General features: G+C 41.0%; 1 protein-coding gene across 2 annotated transcripts in view; it reads left to right on the top strand.

Moving 5' to 3' along the window:
* SOAT1 (sterol O-acyltransferase 1) overlaps positions 1-16,932 on the top strand; it is a 72,451-nt gene extending 55,519 nt beyond the window's left edge. For both annotated transcript variants that reach the window (XM_062581812.1, XM_062581813.1), the window contains exons 4-16: positions 3,196-3,329; positions 3,425-3,484; positions 3,920-4,027; positions 5,641-5,923; positions 7,007-7,085; positions 7,802-7,883; positions 8,580-8,625; positions 9,756-9,885; positions 10,384-10,481; positions 11,051-11,149; positions 12,260-12,395; positions 13,218-13,363; positions 14,222-16,932. In XM_062581812.1, the coding sequence (XP_062437796.1) occupies positions 3,196-3,329; positions 3,425-3,484; positions 3,920-4,027; positions 5,641-5,923; positions 7,007-7,085; positions 7,802-7,883; positions 8,580-8,625; positions 9,756-9,885; positions 10,384-10,481; positions 11,051-11,149; positions 12,260-12,395; positions 13,218-13,363; positions 14,222-14,278 (1,458 nt within the window). In that variant the 3' untranslated portion in view covers positions 14,279-16,932. The remainder of the gene's footprint in view (positions 1-3,195; positions 3,330-3,424; positions 3,485-3,919; positions 4,028-5,640; positions 5,924-7,006; positions 7,086-7,801; positions 7,884-8,579; positions 8,626-9,755; positions 9,886-10,383; positions 10,482-11,050; positions 11,150-12,259; positions 12,396-13,217; positions 13,364-14,221) is intronic.
* Positions 16,933-18,224: the final 1,292 nt, after the last annotated feature.

Below are 18,224 nucleotides of genomic sequence, written 5' to 3'. Positions count from 1 at the left end.
GCCAGTGATGAACCGCACCCTCCATGCGAACCATTGTTTCTTAGTACATGTATTCTTCAGGGCAAATTGTCCTACACTCTTGCTTCATTTTACTGTGGAGATTTCAATGATAAAGATGAAGTCATCTAATTGTCCCAGTCCTCCATGCAAGTTAGGGAATGAATGCTTTTAAGGCAGAAAAGCGTTGTACCTTTGAGATTTTTCTGTATTAGTCTTTTTCCCCTCCTTCACAGGTGGTAGGTATATAACTATTAACAGATATAGCTAAAGAGTTACTATATTTTAATTATGGTTGTATTTTATTAAAATATAACAAAAGAGTGAGTAAAATACTAGAGAACTCTTGCAACTTTTCCTTTAGTGGTAGGTTGCAGGGATATTTGCCTCAACTTCCTCTGACTTCTGATCATTTATAGCCAGCTTCTGCTTTTTATGGCATAGCATTCTCTTCATACTTGCCTCTCTTTTTCTTGGAATGAGCAGTTTATCTTTAGTTGTGACAGCTGAGTGGATTTGCTCAATTCCTTGTCTGTAAAGACTAAGTATACTTCAGGAAGCTCTTGGTTAAGTGCTCTGAACTGGAGAAGCATACAACAAGGCTACTATTGTGAAAGCTGGTGGGAGGTGTATTATTTCTTCCACTTCTGAGTGGAATACACGTGGCTTATTAAGCGCTAACGGGTACACTAGCAGTTGCTCAAATGACAGCCTTTTGATAGGCAATGGATACTGGTATATGTTGTACAGTATTACAGTTAGTATAGGGTTTGTAATCTGGTTTATCTGATTAAATCTAATGACAGTTTAAGCTCTGCTCCCTCCCCCCCTTCTCTCCCATCCAAACATGCAAATAAGTAGGTGTTAGGGTTGTGCTAGGAAGAGGAAAGCCTTAAAGACCAAGAACTGGTTTAAGGAAAATCTGTTGAGCTCTGACAGTTCGTTTGGTTGAAGACAGGGCTTCCACCTAGGGGGGAGACAAAACAAAAAAAGCTGGTTTGCTAGGAATGAGTAGTGCTTCTTTTGGTGTGGAAACTTGCTCCAAGAAGAATGGGAATTTCAACATGGCTTTTTTGGTAGGGGTATGTGCATGTTGTAAATTCAGATCGTGTAGTAGTTCTAGAGTACTCTAATTTTTTTCCTGTTTATAAAGGGAACAAAGCTACATGGTCACTGCAGGAGAAAAATAATCCTCTTCACTACCCCTTGGAAAGCAATTTTTGAGAGTAACTAGCTACTGAGAGCTGCTGTTTCATTAAGTACTGGTGAAGCTTGTTTGTTCTACATTGGCAACTGCCAAATAGGGGGAAAATGTTTAAGTTAAATATTAATCTATTCCTTCTTCTACTGCAGCTTTTCTTTTGGGAAGTGTCTCTGGATCTGGCTGCTGTGAAACAGGAGAAACAGTTCTGATACATACTGACTTCAGGGTCTTCTGATTTCATGTAGCTTTATTTCAGATTGTTATATATGTTGCTGTAGAGTTAAACTCGTTGCGCACTTGGCTGTTGCCACATATTAGACAGTAGCACCTTGTAAGAGTCTATCATGTGTTTTAGTTTAAAAGCTCCTGTGTTAGAAGAGGTGGTCTTAGTGTAGTGTTTTGAAGTCTACCATTTAAAAATCATTCTGAGCATGTCTGGAAAATGAGAGCTATGTCACCGATGACCAGCGTCAATCAGTGAAAACAAGACTTTTAAAACACAGTTGTGGAAGGATCTCTGAGAGAGCCAGATCAATACTACAGCTTAGAGCTAAAAGCTCCTGTTTTCAGTTGTCTAATTTTTCCCTGTTTCGTTAGGCTTCATTCCTGTTCCTCTTCAGCGAAAAAAAAGTGCAGCAGTGATCCATAAACACCTATTGACAAGAACCATGTGTCACAAATGGGCCTTTCAGAATGCATCATTTCTGCACACAACTTTTTGCTGCTTTCTTTCTCTCCTTGAAAATGAGTTTCTCTCTCTTGTTCCTTATCAGCCTTAAAGATTAGAAAATGGTAGCAGTAAAAAATTTTAAAGGTGATCAGGGACATAATGTTTTGAGCAGCTGATCAGTAGGAAGACTAGATAATAAATAAATAAATAATAAATAGTTACCATTTTAAAAAAAGGTCCTTGAATCTGGAGAGAAACTGGGAAAATACCAGGTCAAAGGATGGCCAGACAAATGTCACCAATAGACACTTGCCTGAAAACAAAACATAGCATGCTGCTGGGTTTGTAGTCCTTTCTTGAAACTTAACTATCTCCTGTGATGAAGATGACTTGACAGAGCATTCTGGAAAAGCTTGTGGTTCAGGAACTCAGGGGTTAGCTTTCAGTCATGCTTCATCACCAGACTCAAATACTGGGAAAAGAAATCTGTTTCTGAGGGTTTGACATTGAAGAACTAGATGCTCAAAAGTCCTATAAATCACTGTCTTAAGTGACACAGGTCTTGAACTTTAGATTCCCTAAGTTCTTAAAGATGTAAAATGAGTGCATGTTGGTTTTTTTTTCTTGAGAAAATTCATATTACCTGCTTTTTCTAGTAGGAAGTGTAATGCTTGCTCTGAGATTTGCACCCAGGCATCTATTTTGATATAAAGAATAAGAGAATTTGTACTGCAGGAAAGGGTATATAGCTATTTAGAGCTCAGTATTGCACTTTCTACAGAAACAACTAACTCATGTGGTAAAATGTTCAAAATGCATCTTGTTTTAAAAACTCTGCCTAGGGTATAGGAGAAGTTCTCTAAGCCTTCATGCTCTGAGACTAAATACTAGATCCTTCCATTTTTCCCCGGTAACACTAGATTGGCCTCTGTAAATCTTGTTTGTACTGGGTTTTATGCTAATAGTGTGACTGATTAAGCATGGGAAGTGTTTTCTGGAGCTTACTTATTAAGCTGAGCTAAACTTTCTTGGTTCCATAAAATACATAAAATACCTGCCACTCCAGATGTTTATATGAAGGCTGGAGTATTTACTTTCCTGCTCTGTATTGCATCTAATAGAGAAGATAAATATTGTTCTAAGTCCTCTGGCCTGAGGTGTGTGAATAGGTCAGGATAAGCCCCTGATCTTATCCAAGTTGGCTCTAACTGCTGGCAGGTTGAACAGGAGCATTTTGATGCCTTGTCCTGTTGTCTCCTGGCATAAATCCCTTACGGAAACGTATGGGAGGCTTAAACAACTTGTGCTATTTCCATTCTATCAGCAATTGAAGCCAGCTTTCATGAAGGAAGTAGACAGTCATTTCACAGAGTTTGTGAACAGTTTGGTAGCAAAATCAGCGCTCCTGGATTCTTCATCTTCCCTCTCTTCTTCAGAAAAAGACCTACACAAAGCCAAGTAAGTCAGTTTTAAGTTTGTCCTATAACAAAGTTACATATCCTGGGAGCTTTACTTCCTTTTTTGTCTTGAATGTTTGCCTTTTCTGTTTGCAGGATTTTGAGAGCCCCTCCAGAACATGGCAAGATCTTTACAGCCAGGAAATCTCTGCTGGAGTGAGTAGCTTAATTTGACTTTTTTCCCTGTGGAAGAACTAACAAAAAAATCCTCTTGCTAGCAAAATAGCCTTTTCTTTTTCCTTTTTCCTTCTCATGTTCAAACTGCTGTGGACCAATTTCTGTTTAATCACCTTTTTCTTTCTAGCATGCTTCTACTGCAACTTGCAGGATTTTCCTAATGAGAACCTTAGTTACAGTGCATCTCAGTTCCACTGAGATGATGACTAATTATTCTTTATCTGTGGATAAACTGAGGGAAGTGGCAAGCATGGAGACTGATTTCTGAGCTGTGCATTAACTTTGTGTCTCTTGAATTGGGATGGCAGTGATATCATCTTGCCTTACTGTGAAATGCTTGTAAGGCTAACATATTGGAGGTGTGATGTGCTATGTCAATGACCTGATGGTATTTGAATCTCTTTTCCCCCTTAGTGAACTGTTTGAAGTGAGTCACATCAGGACAATCTACCACATGTTCATCGCTCTTCTCATTGTCTTCATCCTCAGCACGCTTTTAGTAGACTTCATTGATGAAGGAAGGTAAGAGTGCTTTTGAAAAAGCAAGGGACAGGACTGCTAAGTGTGTGCTTCTGAGGAAGCAGAGGTACATGAAATTGCAGAATGGTGAAGGAAGAAGGGGGAAATGCTTTCCTGGGATGTGCAGTGGGGGTGGGTGAATTGACATGCTTAAAATGCATGCTGAAATGCCTTTTGTGGCAAAGTGGTAATTTCAAATCAGGTAGCCAAGCATTTGCAAAATCCTGCAGGTGTATGTATTCCTTGAGTGCTGTGGCCAGTACACTTAGGTCACGTGCTTAGTTCATTGCAAGACTGATATAAGGGAGGGGTTGCCTTTGAACATAGACTACTTTAGTTCTGCAAGTGCCACTAGGGAAACAGCAGCTTTCAACTGCCTGTTTTGACTGAAGGAGGACAATGTTTACAAAAACATTTAAATGCTTTGGCAGTCCTTTCTCTGTTTAGAAGTAATAGTTCTGGAGAACTGTGCTTGTGCTTAAATAAAAATAGAGCCCTATTTTTCCTGAGGGAAACCTCAAGGACATTGTACTCTGCAGGTAGCAGGTTCTGAACAATATTGTGAAAGACTGCTTTCTTAACACTTGCTTGTTACAGCTTGCCAGAAAGATACTGTTTAAAATATCTGCTGCACACAAGTTGGATTACATATTTGTCTTGCTGATTATCTTATTTTTAGTGTCTAAACCTGTCTTGGTTATAATTGCCCATTTTGTCTAAGTATTAAAACTGTCTGATGCAGTACTGAATATTACTTAGCTGACTACTATCTTAGTAGTAGTATGGGCATTGAGGGGAAAATAGGCATTTACCTCTATAAAATCGTCTAATAGGGAGAGGTTCTTTGCAATTACTGAAGCAGGGAGGAGAGTAGCTGTATTCTCAGCTAGATCTGAAAGTTTGGATCCAATCTGTAATTGAACCTCTACACAGGAACAAATTGTGTTGCTGTATTTGGTTAAATATCTAGTGCTTTTAAAATTTTGATTAATGAAATGAACTATCTGGTGCACACTGCTTGGGTATTTGGACTGACCATCTAATGTCCCTAAGCTTCTGGGTGACTTCTAAACTGAATCCATGTGGAATGCCTGCAGTTTTCACCATACAGGATTACATCAGGCTTGAGTGTAGGATGATTAAATGCGCTGTGCCTAAGGGGTCTGGGGAAAGCCTCTTTAGGTGTTCAAACTCCTGGAAAAACTGAATCTTTGAGCTGATGTCCTACAAGTGTTCCTCAGGAGCTTTTTTGGACTGATTCAGCAGTGGATTGTTTAGTCACATGCTCCTCCTTATCAGGGATGAGCTTGAGCACACTTTTAAAGCACATGCTGGTCTTAATGTGCTTAAGCCCTGTAGGATTTGAAGATAAGCTGTGCTTGACAGCACTAGTGACTTGAGTCTTTCATCTTCTATCTTCTGATGTGCTATCTGATGGTCACTTAAATCTGCAACAGACAGCCCTCTGCTTCTGAGCTAAAACTGTCACAGTGGCTCCTCACTGAACTGTCAAACTAGGATCTGGGAACTTGGCCTTCTGTAGCCATTAAGTTGAGTAGAAGTGTGTCTTAACGAAACAACGGACACTGAATGTTGTCTCTCTTTGTGTCTTCTAGGCTGGTCCTGGGATTTGATCTCTTGGTCTTTGTTTTTGGAAAGTTTCCTGTTGTTTTCTGTACTTGGCTGTTCATGTTCTCTGCCACAGTCATTGTTCCGTACAGTCTTTTCTTCCAATGGGCCCAGGGCTACTGCAGTTCCTCCCATCGTGTAATCCACTCTCTCTTCTATGGGATGCTGTTCACGCTCTTCCAGACAGTTGGGCTTGGGCTTGGACCGACCTATGTTGCTATATCATATGCCCTGCCTCCGGCTTCCCGATTTATTGTAATACTGGAACAGGTAGGTCTCTACCTGGTATCTTTGGATGCAGTGAAATTTACTTTCAAATGGAAAGGATCGCTTTAGGATCTCTAAGGGTCACAAGTGCTGGTGGGTTTTTTTTTTTTCATATTCATTAATTTAAGCCAGGGCTCTAGATCGGGCTAAGCTTTGAGGTGAAGACAGACTTCTGTGAGGCAGGTCTAATGAGAGAGAGTAAATAGTAAATTTTGTTTTGGCCTGGAAACCACTCTTGTTTTTACCCTGTGTTGAAGGACTTTATTATTGTTTTCGGAACATACTTCAAGGCTGAAGTTGTATCTATTTCTAGCTGTCTTGTGGATGCTAAATGCTTAAAAACAAGCTTAAGAACCCTTTGTGCCGTAGTTTAAAGGAAGATGTAACATTCTGCTAAAACTAAAATAACAGACACTTGTAGTCAGCAAGTGGTTACTGTTCTTTCTCCTCTTCCCAAGAAGCAGCAGTCTGTGACAATTTTACTGAGAGTGGAGGGGTTTTTGTTTTTGTTTTTTTTTTTTTTTTTTGGAGGGTGAGAGAGTTCATATGGAAGACCTGTCAAAGCATCAGGTTAAGACAACAAGGTTGGCCAGAGATGAGTGCAGGCTTGAGGACCCTGTTTTGGTTCTTCAGTTTTAAAACTGAAGAACCTTGTGTAGCTATTGCAGACTCTGTGTGTGGCATCACCCTATTCCAACATAGTGGTAACTGGAATATATCTAACCTCAAGGACTCAGTTTCAGGGCTTTAAAACATAATTGGCTATTGAAATGAATAGATTGATTTTTGTTTGTTTGTTTCAATTTTAGGTTGATGTTAATTTGTTAATGATTTTTGCCCTGATTTGGTTTCCCTGATTTGGTTTCCTTGCATTGACTGCAGTCCTATGAGTAAATGAAATGTTTGGTTTTCCTGAGTCACAACTATTACTGCATTTCTCCCCTTGCACTGTTCTAATATGTGTCAACTAAACAGGCTTGTGAGCAGATGAATCAGCGATTTCCTTTTAAAAGGGGAAAATTGGCAAGATACCAAGATTTTAGAGGGGTTACCCTAAAATTCTATCTCAGTCTCTCAATCTTACAGGTTCGTCTTGTTATGAAGGCTCATTCATTTGTCCGAGAGAATGTTCCCCGGGTCTTGTCCTGTGTGAAGGAGAAGTCCAGTGAGTAACTTTTCTTGCAGCTGGATGCAAGCAGCTCTTGTATTCCCTCTGCTACTTTTCTCCTATTCATGTGGCCAGCTCAAGGCAATGTTTGAGTAGGTGACTTTGTGGATGGGGATCTGAAGAGGGTCTAGGCTGGCATTCTGCATCATGAATTTCAGCCTGAATCTTTTGACTTGGTATTAGACAATGAGACAGATTCTGTTCAGGTCTAAGCTATCAATCTGAAGTCTTGCTTCAACAGCACTTCCCTTTTTCCTGCTCTTGTCAGTGGGAAGGCAGCCTCTACACTGTCTGCCATCCACTTCAGTGTTCTAGTTGAAGTAACAATTCTAGAAGCACAGAAACTCTTCCAGCAAGGCATGTCAGAACTGAACATGAACCCACATGTTGATATGGGCTTTAGAGTTTCATTCTTCCCTGAGTGGAGAGAAAATATGATATCAAGGTGTTAACACAACTCTGCTTGTCAGTAACCCTGACTTTTAAACTGTTTCATGTGAGTAATTCAATCTGTAAGTTTAGCTTGTTTGTGTGTGGTTTTTTTTTTTTTTTTTTCCCTGGATATCCCACTCTTCTCATTCCAGACTGATCTTTTTGAAGTGAGATGGGTGGTATGTTGTGAAAGAGTACTGGGGAGACTGGCCTTTCAGTGCACAGATTCAGTATTGCAAAGTTTTTCCTTTTTCTTTTTTTTTTCCTCCCACTTCTTCCAGGCCCTGTACCTATTCCCCGAATTACTCAGTACCTGTACTTCCTCTTTGCTCCCACCCTCATCTATAGAGACAACTATCCCAGGTAATGTGAACAACATCAGTGGAACATTAAAGTAGTCTAAAAACTGAAGCCAGCATTAAGCATCCCTGGATGTGATCTGTTCAGTTTGAGTTGGAGCTTTCAGATATAGTTAAGTTGGTAATTTGACAAGGGCAATACAAGTTTCTTTGCAGAACTTGGTAATGCAAACTCACTAAGTATTCTAACTTTACAGTTTCAGTGCCTTTGGGAGGCACACTGAAGTGAAACAAATTAAGATCTAGCTACTGAATAGCAGGAGTGATACAGAAGTCCTGCAGAAGGGTTACATGTTAAGCTTGATGTGGTACTAGTAAGCAACCCCATCTTGAGTTTGAGGAGGCAGGTTGACTCATTTAAGACCAGGTGTTCTTCTGAACAATTCTGTTGCACTTTGAGTGTGTCAAGTCAGCAATCCTTTATGTCAGTATTGGGTGGATCACCACCTCCTACGTAATTGCATAATGCCACTCTCAAGATACTTTCCCACTTACAGAATTGTTGTAGTTGTCTTGCTTTAGTTGAAAGTGAGGAATGAGCAATTTGAGCAGATGTCCTGTAAAATATCAACAGATCAAGAACCTCCGAATTCTTAAAATGGGTTCTTTAGGGTATAGGGTAGTAAAACCAGTATGTGAAAGGAGGCTTTTGCTGCTCTGAGACTATATTTAGATGTGACATTGTGTATGCTTTTCCTAGGAATCCCACAATAAGATGGGGGTATGTAGCTACCAAGTTTGCACAGGTGAGTAATGCAGTTATCTGACTAATGCATTTTCAGAAATCCAAACTGTGTTGCTGAACAACTGTGCCTTTTGCACTGAATTGCTTTTTATTTGGTGTGTACTTAGTAGAAAAGAATACCTTTTAGTGATTAAAAATAGTCATGGTCATCTTACTGCATTAATGAATGTGTCCAAAAAAACCGTGTGCTTAACTGAGCTATTCTTAGGCAGACTCCATTCTATAAGGAAAAGACCCCTTAATTTTGGGGAAAGTGGCGGGAGAGCAATGTCTATGCTCTGACCATCTTTATACTCTTGTACTACATTGGCACAACTAATTATCTGCAGATGTTCAGACCATCAATTTCAGACCACGATTTCAGTTCTGAAATCGTGAAATCAAGTCTTCGGTACTTATTTGAGCTTAAGTCTGACCTGATCTTCACTTCAGGGTTGAAAGAGAACCTGTCTGGACATGAGCTTCAATAGCTTCTTGCAGATGTGCTTCCAAATAATGACTTTCTTTGAATTTTGAGAAGGTGATCAAAGCCTGTGCTTTCACATGATGCATACTGTTAAAAAAACAAAAAACAAATGAAAAACCTAAAACATGCAAGGACCTTTGGCCACTTGCCCTTTGACAAAAGAGGATGGCAAAGCACACAGGTGGCTTACAAGCACCCAGTCACTTATAGCAGTGGCTTGCATTTTGAGCTCTACTTCTGGAGGATCAGTTCATTAGCCAAATAAGCTCTGAGGTGGTTTGTCCTGTTAACATCTCTTCTGGGATCAAACATTAAATTGAACTACAGTAACTTTTTAGTTGTTTCCATTCTTGTCTCAGACCTAGATCACAAAATACCTTCCACACTTAACTTGGCATTGGCAAGTTTTGCATTTTGCATCATAATTTAAATAAATAGGATCAAGAGGAACTTAAAACTGCTGTGGTTGACTTTGCTTTTTGCTATCAACATGCTGTAGAGATAGTTGTGGTTTACTTTCTACTTGTACTCTTTTGGAAGCTTATTGGTAACAATGTAAAATAAAATACTTTGACTTATACTGGCAGCTGCTGTTCTATCCTTCTGGAGCTGTGTGATGTGTTAATTGTGCATTTCTCTTATGAAGCCAAGCTTTTTTGTTCCAGGTCCTTGGTTCGCTTTTTTATGCCTACTACATCTTTGTGAGGCTCTGCATTCCTCAGTTTCGCAACAGTAGTCAAGAAACATTTAATCTTCGAGGACTGGTCCTCTGCATCTTCAACTCTATTCTGCCAGGTAAGGCCTGGACTTGCAGTCTCTGTGCAACTATGGAAGAGGCAGAAGGAAGAGGAAGTGCTTGTTATAAGTGTTATAAGACACATTAATGATAACAGTGCTTTTTTTGCTTTTTTTTTTTTTTTTTTTTTTTTTTGTCCATTCAGAAGTAGAAGAGGAATCCTTCCTGAGGGAAGCATCAGGCAAAGCTCAGCAAAGGAGGTTTTGTGGGGAGGCTTTGGTGTTGTGATGCTAGACTTCAGAATGAGCAGCGCAAAGTGAAAGGCTAGGTTTGAATATAGCCTTCTCATAGCTAGGTTTGAGGCTCTGGGGTAGCTTTGCAATTGCCCTGTATAAGGGTGACCCTGTGTGGTGAGAAATTGAATTGTGTTTACTTTTTTTTATAGGTAGCATAAAGCTTGTCAACTTCAGTATGTTTAAGAGTAGTCTTGACTGTTACATATTCCTGATTATATCTGAGCAAAACCACTACAAAATCATTCTCTTCCATGTTTCCAGGTGTACTGATTCTCTTCCTGGTTTTCTTTGCATTCCTTCACTGTTGGCTTAATGCATTTGCTGAGATGCTGCGCTTTGCCGATAGGATGTTCTACAAGGTAGGACACACAAACTATAGGTTATTAGTATTCCATCCAGTGTCAGCTTTTCCTTCTCTTAGGTCAAATGAAAATACTAGGAGAAGCAAGCTTTGTAAAGCTTCTAGAATTTCTTTCTCTAGTGAAATGGAAAGAGAAGGTAACTGCAGATAGTTTTACCAAATGGAGCATTCAGTTTTGCTTGTTGTATATTGTTAGGGTTTAAATTTATTAGCAATAAATTTAGAATAGACTATAGAATTAGGTCAATATAGAAGAGAATTGACCTATTTAGCAGTCTGAATTTTTCTAAGGTCATGTGGCCTTTACATGAACAGAACCAGCCACCAGACCTGTCTAATAGCCCTGTTAGTGCTCTCCTCTTCCTTTATCATATCAGCCACTGCAGTTTGAGATAAAACTGTACATAGTACAGAGTAAAATGTTGGAAGTGCAGTGGAACACACTATTTCATGGCATAGCTTGTTATATTGGTTTGGTGTTACTTTGATCAATGTTGTGGTATGCCCAAAAGGACTTCTAGAATGTATTATGCTTGTTCAGATTTACTCTTCATTGAATGCTTTCAGGACTGGTGGAACTCCACTTCCTATGCAAACTACTACCGAACCTGGAACGTGGTAGTGCATGACTGGCTCTATTACTATGCCTACAGAGACTTCCTTTGGGTGAGTAACAAGCAAACTTACTTCTCCTCTTTCTCCCAAACAGTAAGACATTTCTTTCCTTCCTCCAACATCAGCTTGTCTAGAAATGGTGGTGGGGATTTGTAAGTACAGTTAACGAAATATGAATAAGAAATTTGTAGCTGTTGTCCTCCAGTGTCTTGGGATGGCTGTGAGCTGGTGATGTTCTGCGGTGGCTTACACATAAAAGTAGATCTAATCTACCTTTTGTCTTTCTGTTTAAAAAAAAAAAAATGTGCTGCTGTCCCAATGGGATTGTTTCTAGAAACCTGTTTGGTACTAAGGAGTATCCAAACCATTGGTTTTTTTAGCAGTAGGGAAAAGCAGTTCCTTTAGTGGTGTTTAAAAACTTACAATTTCTTACCTCTCAGACTTTGCCAGTGAACTCCAATAGCTGGATGGATTTGGGGTGAGGCATCTCAAAGAGTTTTAGGCAGGGGAAGGCTATATAAGCACAAACATGGTGAAGTTTGTAGGTCTTGTGGCAAATGAAGAATATATTTGTATATCTGTATTGTCATATATGTTTGTATATCTGAAATCTTGTCTGTTCTCCAGCAACAATGGTAATGGTGATATCCCATAAGCCTTATCTTAGTGATCTAAAGATGTAGGCTACCACTTTCTGTTGTCCAAGGTTAAGTAAAGGTTATTTAAACATTTAACTATTGGGCAAGGCAGTGCACTTGTCCAAAAGCAGCATTGCTGTCTGGTAAGTCCATAGCTGATTCAGCTATGCTGATGTGGGTAGCTCTCCTAGAGTATCTGTTCAGTTTAAAGTCCTCTGTGTGTGTGTGTAAAAGAGGTCTGAAACCTAGCCTTTAGAGTGATAGTTGACTCAACAGTCTCAACTCCTGTTCCTCTGTTTTTGCTGAACTACGATAGATATTTCATGAGTGGACTCAAGGTGAGTACTCATGCAGCAGAACAGAAAGATCTCTGGAGATAAATGCTTAAAAATCTAAGGTGTAGTGAAAGCGCACAGCATTTCATGTTGGAGCGGACTTTTCTTAGCTCGGGTAAATGATTGTTGAAATGAGCAAACTATACCATAGAAAAATAGCTTATCCTTGGCTGTCTTTTCTCTTCCAGTTTTTTGGTAAGAAGTTCAAAGCAGCAGCTATGCTGTCTGTCTTCACTGTCTCAGCTGCTGTGCATGAATATGTCCTGAGTATCTGCTTTGGCTACTTCTATCCAGTTCTCTTTTGCCTCTTCATGTGCTTTGGAAGTAAGTTCCTGAGAGTGTGTGTGCAAGTGTTGTAGATATTGGGGGTTGGGTGATGAATGTGGTTCTCAATACATTCTGCTCTTCAGGTAGCATGTAAAAGACAACTGGTCCCGTTAGGTTACTTGCACTTGACTCACAGAACTGTTTCTTGTCCAGGAAATATGGGCATGAGCCCTCTGAATGGTTTGTGCAGCTAAGTAGCTCAGTATATACAGACCGGGTTAGCAAGCTTGGGACTTCAGGAGACAAGCAGGCCATGGATAGGGAGGAGAAAGCTATATATGACACACTGCTGTTCATACAATGTATATATTTTAATAGCACTACTTCCCTTTGTTAAGCCTTAGTTGAATTGAAGATTTCCAACTTGCTGACATGTATCCTTCTTAAGGCCACAGTGTGAGGCAAATTATTACTTAACTATTACAGCAAGTAGCCTGTTACTTACCAGTTATAGCTCTTCGCATTTTATTTTGGGTTCTGAGCTAGAATGAATTAGCTAGAACTCTAGGACATATCTGCCAACATGTCTTGATCCTCTGCCTAGCCCAAACAATTCTGATCCTGAACAGAGACTGCTCTGCCAGCTTTTTGGCAGGCAATGGCATTCTGATGGTAGCATCAGATCAACTTGTAGGATTTGCTGTATTGCCAGGTATCAAGTTTGTGTGCTGTACTAGCCTTTTGAAACAGCCTTGTGCTGCTCAAGGCAGAGATGTAGTGTTGGCGGGAACAGCAGAGGCCCCCCAGTATCAGTGGGTCTTTGATTCTTTAATCTTGATTTTTTTTCTGAATATTGCCTTTCATGTAACCTCTTCCCAGTGGTCTTCAACTTCATCCTTAATGACCGTCGGAAAGGACCCATCTGGAATGTGATCATGTGGACGTCCCTTTTCCTGGGTCAAGGTGTCATCATTTGCCTCTATAGCCAGGAGTGGTACGCCCGCCAGTACTGCCCTCTGGAAAATGTGAGTGACTGACCTTTTCTATGAGATAACTGACTATGTAAGTAGCTTTCCCATTCTTGCCATGGGAACAGGGCAGGAATTAAATGGCATGAGCCTTTCTGACAGTATATTGTGTCAGTTTATTAAGATGTATTTAGTCTAGAAACTGTGGAGACTCTAGGAAAGCTTTGTCTAGCAGAATTGCTTTCACTAGCACTCTTCCTATGCCAATGGTATGCCACTGCTTGAAACTGAGGATGTTTTTTCCCACATCTCTGAGAGGATATAAGCTACTACTTGAGAGTATGGTTAGGCCATTCAGACTGCATGAATAGAAGAGCAGCGCTTGGCCAACGAGGTCAGGAGAAACTTTTCTAAGGTACCCACAAAAACTGAGCCTGTTGTGTGTTCCAGGGTTAGTGTGGGTGGCAGTGAGTTGATTTGCTTATAAAGCAGAAAAAAATGAGTGTAATTCTAAAATCAAATGGACAACTTATAGCTCACTTTTCTAATATTCAGTTCTATTCTTCATTAAAAAAAAAAATCCTGCTGTACTAGTTGATTTCAGTCTTACCCAAGGCTGTTCTCAGGAGAATCAAACTTCAGTTTGAGTTTATCTCACTTTAAGAGTTTGCAGTTGTAAATATGACCATCTCCCTGACACAACGTTTACTCGACACAGTGTTCAGCTGGTGCCTCAGAACTGAGGGTGAGGGGGATGACGGGAACAGCTTGTTTGCGGCTGTAGCTACTCTCATGGCTCTGTTAAGTGGAGCTGGAACAGGGTTGCAGGATATGAAAATGTTTGATTGCCCTTGCTAGCACCACAGCTAGTGCTATTTGCCTGTGACTAACACACTGCCTGTCCATATTTTTCAGCCTACATTCCTGGACTACTTAAAACCACGCTCGTGGTCATGTCATATGCAGATGTAAGTGATATGCTCTGACTGCGTCATCACCGCAGAAGATCGGAGTCATCCTCCAAGTGTTCGGACCACTGACCTAACTCACTACAGACTTTTTATAAAGGAAGTTGTGCCTCCTGATTACTGAGGAGAAACTGTAATATTTTTTTGTAACTTTACTGAGGCAACCCAGTTGAACTGGATTGCGACAGGCTTCACAAGCAGCATCTGATGCACACTGTCCCAATTTGAGCCATTTCCATGCCAGTAAAACATTGAGCTGAAGGGGTGGAATCTACTGGAATCTTACTCAACCAGGGGTCCTCCAAGTTGCTGCTCTTCTGGACAGCAGATGCTCTGGTCAGATTTGCTAGTAGCTCACTACTGGCCTCCGTCCATGTTCCTTAGCCATCCCTTCGCAATTATTTTTTTTCCATTTGTAATGAAATATGTCTACAAAACTTGTATTCTTTGTGACCCTGTTTGTTGCTATGGCACTGACAAGTGGCAGAGCAACAGGTTATTTACATCCTTGCTGTGAAAATAGCCAAAGTATTCCTGGATGGCTTTGAACTACATTCTGCTAATGTCAGCTGTCTAGAGATTTAAAATGTGTAGAGGAAGAAGGGATTGTCAGCTTGCTTGTTGCATTGGAGAATTGGTTCTTTCTGGCTTTACAAAGATTTGTTACGTTCAGAAGCAGGGCATGGTGTTCAGTTTTTATAAATCCTTCTTTTCTTGTTTTAATACTGAAAGTCTTTTCTTAGATAAGCCCAATCTCTGTATTTAAGTTTCTAACTGACTTACATCCTTAGCATCTTTGTGCTCTGAAGGCCCTGTGACTTGAGGAATAGTGATGGGGTTTCTGGTTTCTTCAGTTGTTCTTATTGTTGTTCCAAGATGATCAGTTCTCTTAATGCTTTTTTTTGGCAAGTTAAAGAGCTTTTGCTTTAATTAGACAGGTGCTTTAAGGTATACAAGTTAGGATCTCAATAGTGAGAAAGCTCTGAAGTACTATGACCCACTGTAAGAAAATACAACTGACTTTTACAGGTGGTTAGTGCATTCCCACTTGAAATGGCTACATCAAATCCAGTGCCAGCAGGTCTTGGTGCCTCTTGCCAATGTGTATTGTTACAGCTTCTAATACCCTGTCAAGGGGGTATAAGGGTAGACACAGTGGCTGGAGTCAGAGCTGCTTTTCCTTTCATCTGTCTGTCCTTGCATCAGGGAAGATTTCAGGTGAAGATTGATTTCCTAGGCATTGCCTCCACCTTCCAAAGAGGAAGGACATGCTTCCATATCTACTGTTATGGGGAGAGGTATATATGAATTTGTGTCTATATCTATTTGGTAACAACAGTTAACTGATCTATCAGGCAGAGTCTTTTCAGTTTTCTGTGCTTAGTTTGACAGAGCAAGATTGTAAATACTACTCAGGTACGTATCTATCCAGGTTTACTGCCATCACAGCTCTTGTTATTGGAGAAGGAGGGTGACTGATTAGAGGTACCTTAACTTTGATCAAAGGAATTTCTCAATTACTCAAGTGTTCTTTTATTGACACTTCTCAGTAGAGACTTTTCTTTACTGACCTTTAGCCTAAATGTTAGATGCCAGTGTCACTGGACTCTTGATGAGCTTGTCTCTCAATCCACTTAGGACTGTCTTTTGGGCTACTGTTTTTATTAACCTGAGTCAAAAGTAATTTCACAAAAGCTAGGTGATACTTCAACTCTTCCTGGTTTTCAGTTTTCCGTGAAAAAAATCTGCCCTTCAGAAAGGACATTCATTGTGTCAGATTAAATTTGCCAAATCTCGGCTTTGCATATATGGCTCTTCTCAAAAAAAAAAAAAAGCCTTCCTGCTAGAAGTTGTTTACTGAAACAGTTCTGCTAATTTTGGAGGGAGTTTATGGATATACTTGAACTTGGCAGTATTAGTATATAAAATTGTGAGAATGAGATGGATTACTTTCTCCTCATTCAGTTTGAATAATCCTATTTTTTCCAGGTTACCTTTTGGGAGGGAGGCAAGGGAATCCAGATCAATTAAGGAGTCAATCTCAACCCAAGATTCCTTTATAAAAATTAGAGATACATAAAAACCAGCCCCCAAACCCTTTGTGGCCAAACAGCTTTGTCACCTGCTTAATAGAGGGTGAATGCAAGTCCAGTACTCTTGAGTCATGGTGCTCAAAACAATTATGTACAGATTTAATTGCACTCGGATAGGGTGTGATGGATTGGGTACTTGATTTTTCTTGATGCCTGTGTCAGGTCTTGCTACTATCTCAGTGTTCTCAAAAGGAGATAAAATCACGGCACTTTATGCCAAGTAGTGGTGTTTCCCTCACAGCTGGCATTGTGCCATATCCCTAATGAAGACTCTCCGCTTCTACTGTGTCAGCAACCTCAGTGTGTGGAGCCTAAGGGCTCGAGTGTCTGACAAGCAAAACTCAACCAGAAAGGGATGCTCAGCTGTTGGAATTAGTCTTGACGGGGGGGAGGTGGGGGAGATTTATAGCCTTGTAGATCAAGGCATCTGGCAACTGTGCTGTTAAGGCATTAACAATTGGGATTACTTTCAACTTCTAGGGGGAGTTTCCAATTGCCTTTCAATGTGGGTTTGTTTTCATTTTTCGATAGTATTTGAGGGGAAATAAAAAGTCTTTTGCACATTGCTTGTTTAATTAGAGTCAATTATACCATGTTTGTTTGAGAAGAGTTTTCTTAGGCTGTGGGTGCCAGAGCCAGCAGTATGGTATTCTGGTCAATAACTTAGATGCTGAGGCTACCAACCTGTCCTTCTCAAATTCTTAATAATAATACTGTGTACTGTTTCCTGAGGTTCTTCCCAGCCTAAGAATTGTGAAGCTTGCTTCCATGGTAACTCAGCCGTTTTGAAGTGGGAGAAGCTTCCATCTCTGGAATAGCAGCCAAGACAGCTGCAGCTCTTCGCTCAACATCAAAAAACAGTATTAATCTGGTGAAACATGTTCCAGTTTTCATACAGATAACTGTTTCTTCTCAGGAAGACTGTATCTGTGCAGGATCTTCATGCCTAGTATGTCCTTTCTGTGGGGATATTTGGCTTCCAATCTGCAGAACGGAAACAATCCTGGGTCTGAGCTGATAACTGTGCTGTCCTGCGAGAGCTGTCCAGATAAGGCTGTGGTGGGAAGGGGGGAATCCTGATGTATTTTTTTAAACATGAAATGGTGTGGTTGACATGAGGCAGTCCACCTGTTTAATGGAAAACTGAATTGTTTGGGCTCCTGAATGTAGATGGGCCAACAGGTCAGCCGGACCAGCGTGAACGTGCCCTGGGAGCGAGCCTGTGTGCTCTTGCTGTGCCTGGGGTTAGGAGCCAGCCGGCTTCGGCCTTGCCTCCGCTCCCGTGCTAGTGGCCAGCCCGGCTGCTCCCTTCCAGGGATGGGCCATGCGGGACCCAGCGGCTCGGCCTTGGGCGGCTGCCGGCGTGTCAATGTATGCAACCTGTACCATGCTCTGTCCTGCAGAAGAGCTGTTTATTATAATCTACTGTATTACAGCAGTTGAAATATATTTTGCTATTAGGGGAGAAAAGTTGCTGTGGCCTCTTATTTTCCTCTCTGAGGCTCCTGAGCTTGGGCTGATCTCCTGGGTGGGGGGCTGTGGGTGCCAGCCCAGGGCCTGTGGCAGGAGGGCACTGCGGGGTGAGGGGGGAACATCTTCCCGTAGTGACATGGGAGAGCTGCTGGGCAGGTACAGGGGCTCCTCTGCAGCAGGAAGAGTCTGGCCTGCTCTTGGGGCTGAGGGCTGCAAGCCAAGGGGCTGTGGGGCAGCCCAGAACTGCTTTGCTGTCCTGGCCAAGGCTGCAAGCTGCCTCCTTCCAGGCATCATGGAGCAGGGACAGGCCATGCTGTGTGGGACTGCCAAAGCAAAATACCAGCAGAGAAGGGTTGTTGGTGAGCTTGTAGGTTGGCTGTGCTG

The sequence above is a fragment of the Rhea pennata genome, chromosome 8, assembly GCF_028389875.1.
Source record: "Rhea pennata isolate bPtePen1 chromosome 8, bPtePen1.pri, whole genome shotgun sequence".
Classification (NCBI taxonomy): Eukaryota; Metazoa; Chordata; class Aves; order Rheiformes; family Rheidae; genus Rhea; species Rhea pennata.
The sequence above is the reverse complement of the archived record's forward strand: the minus strand, read 5'-3'. Positions and strand labels throughout refer to the sequence as shown.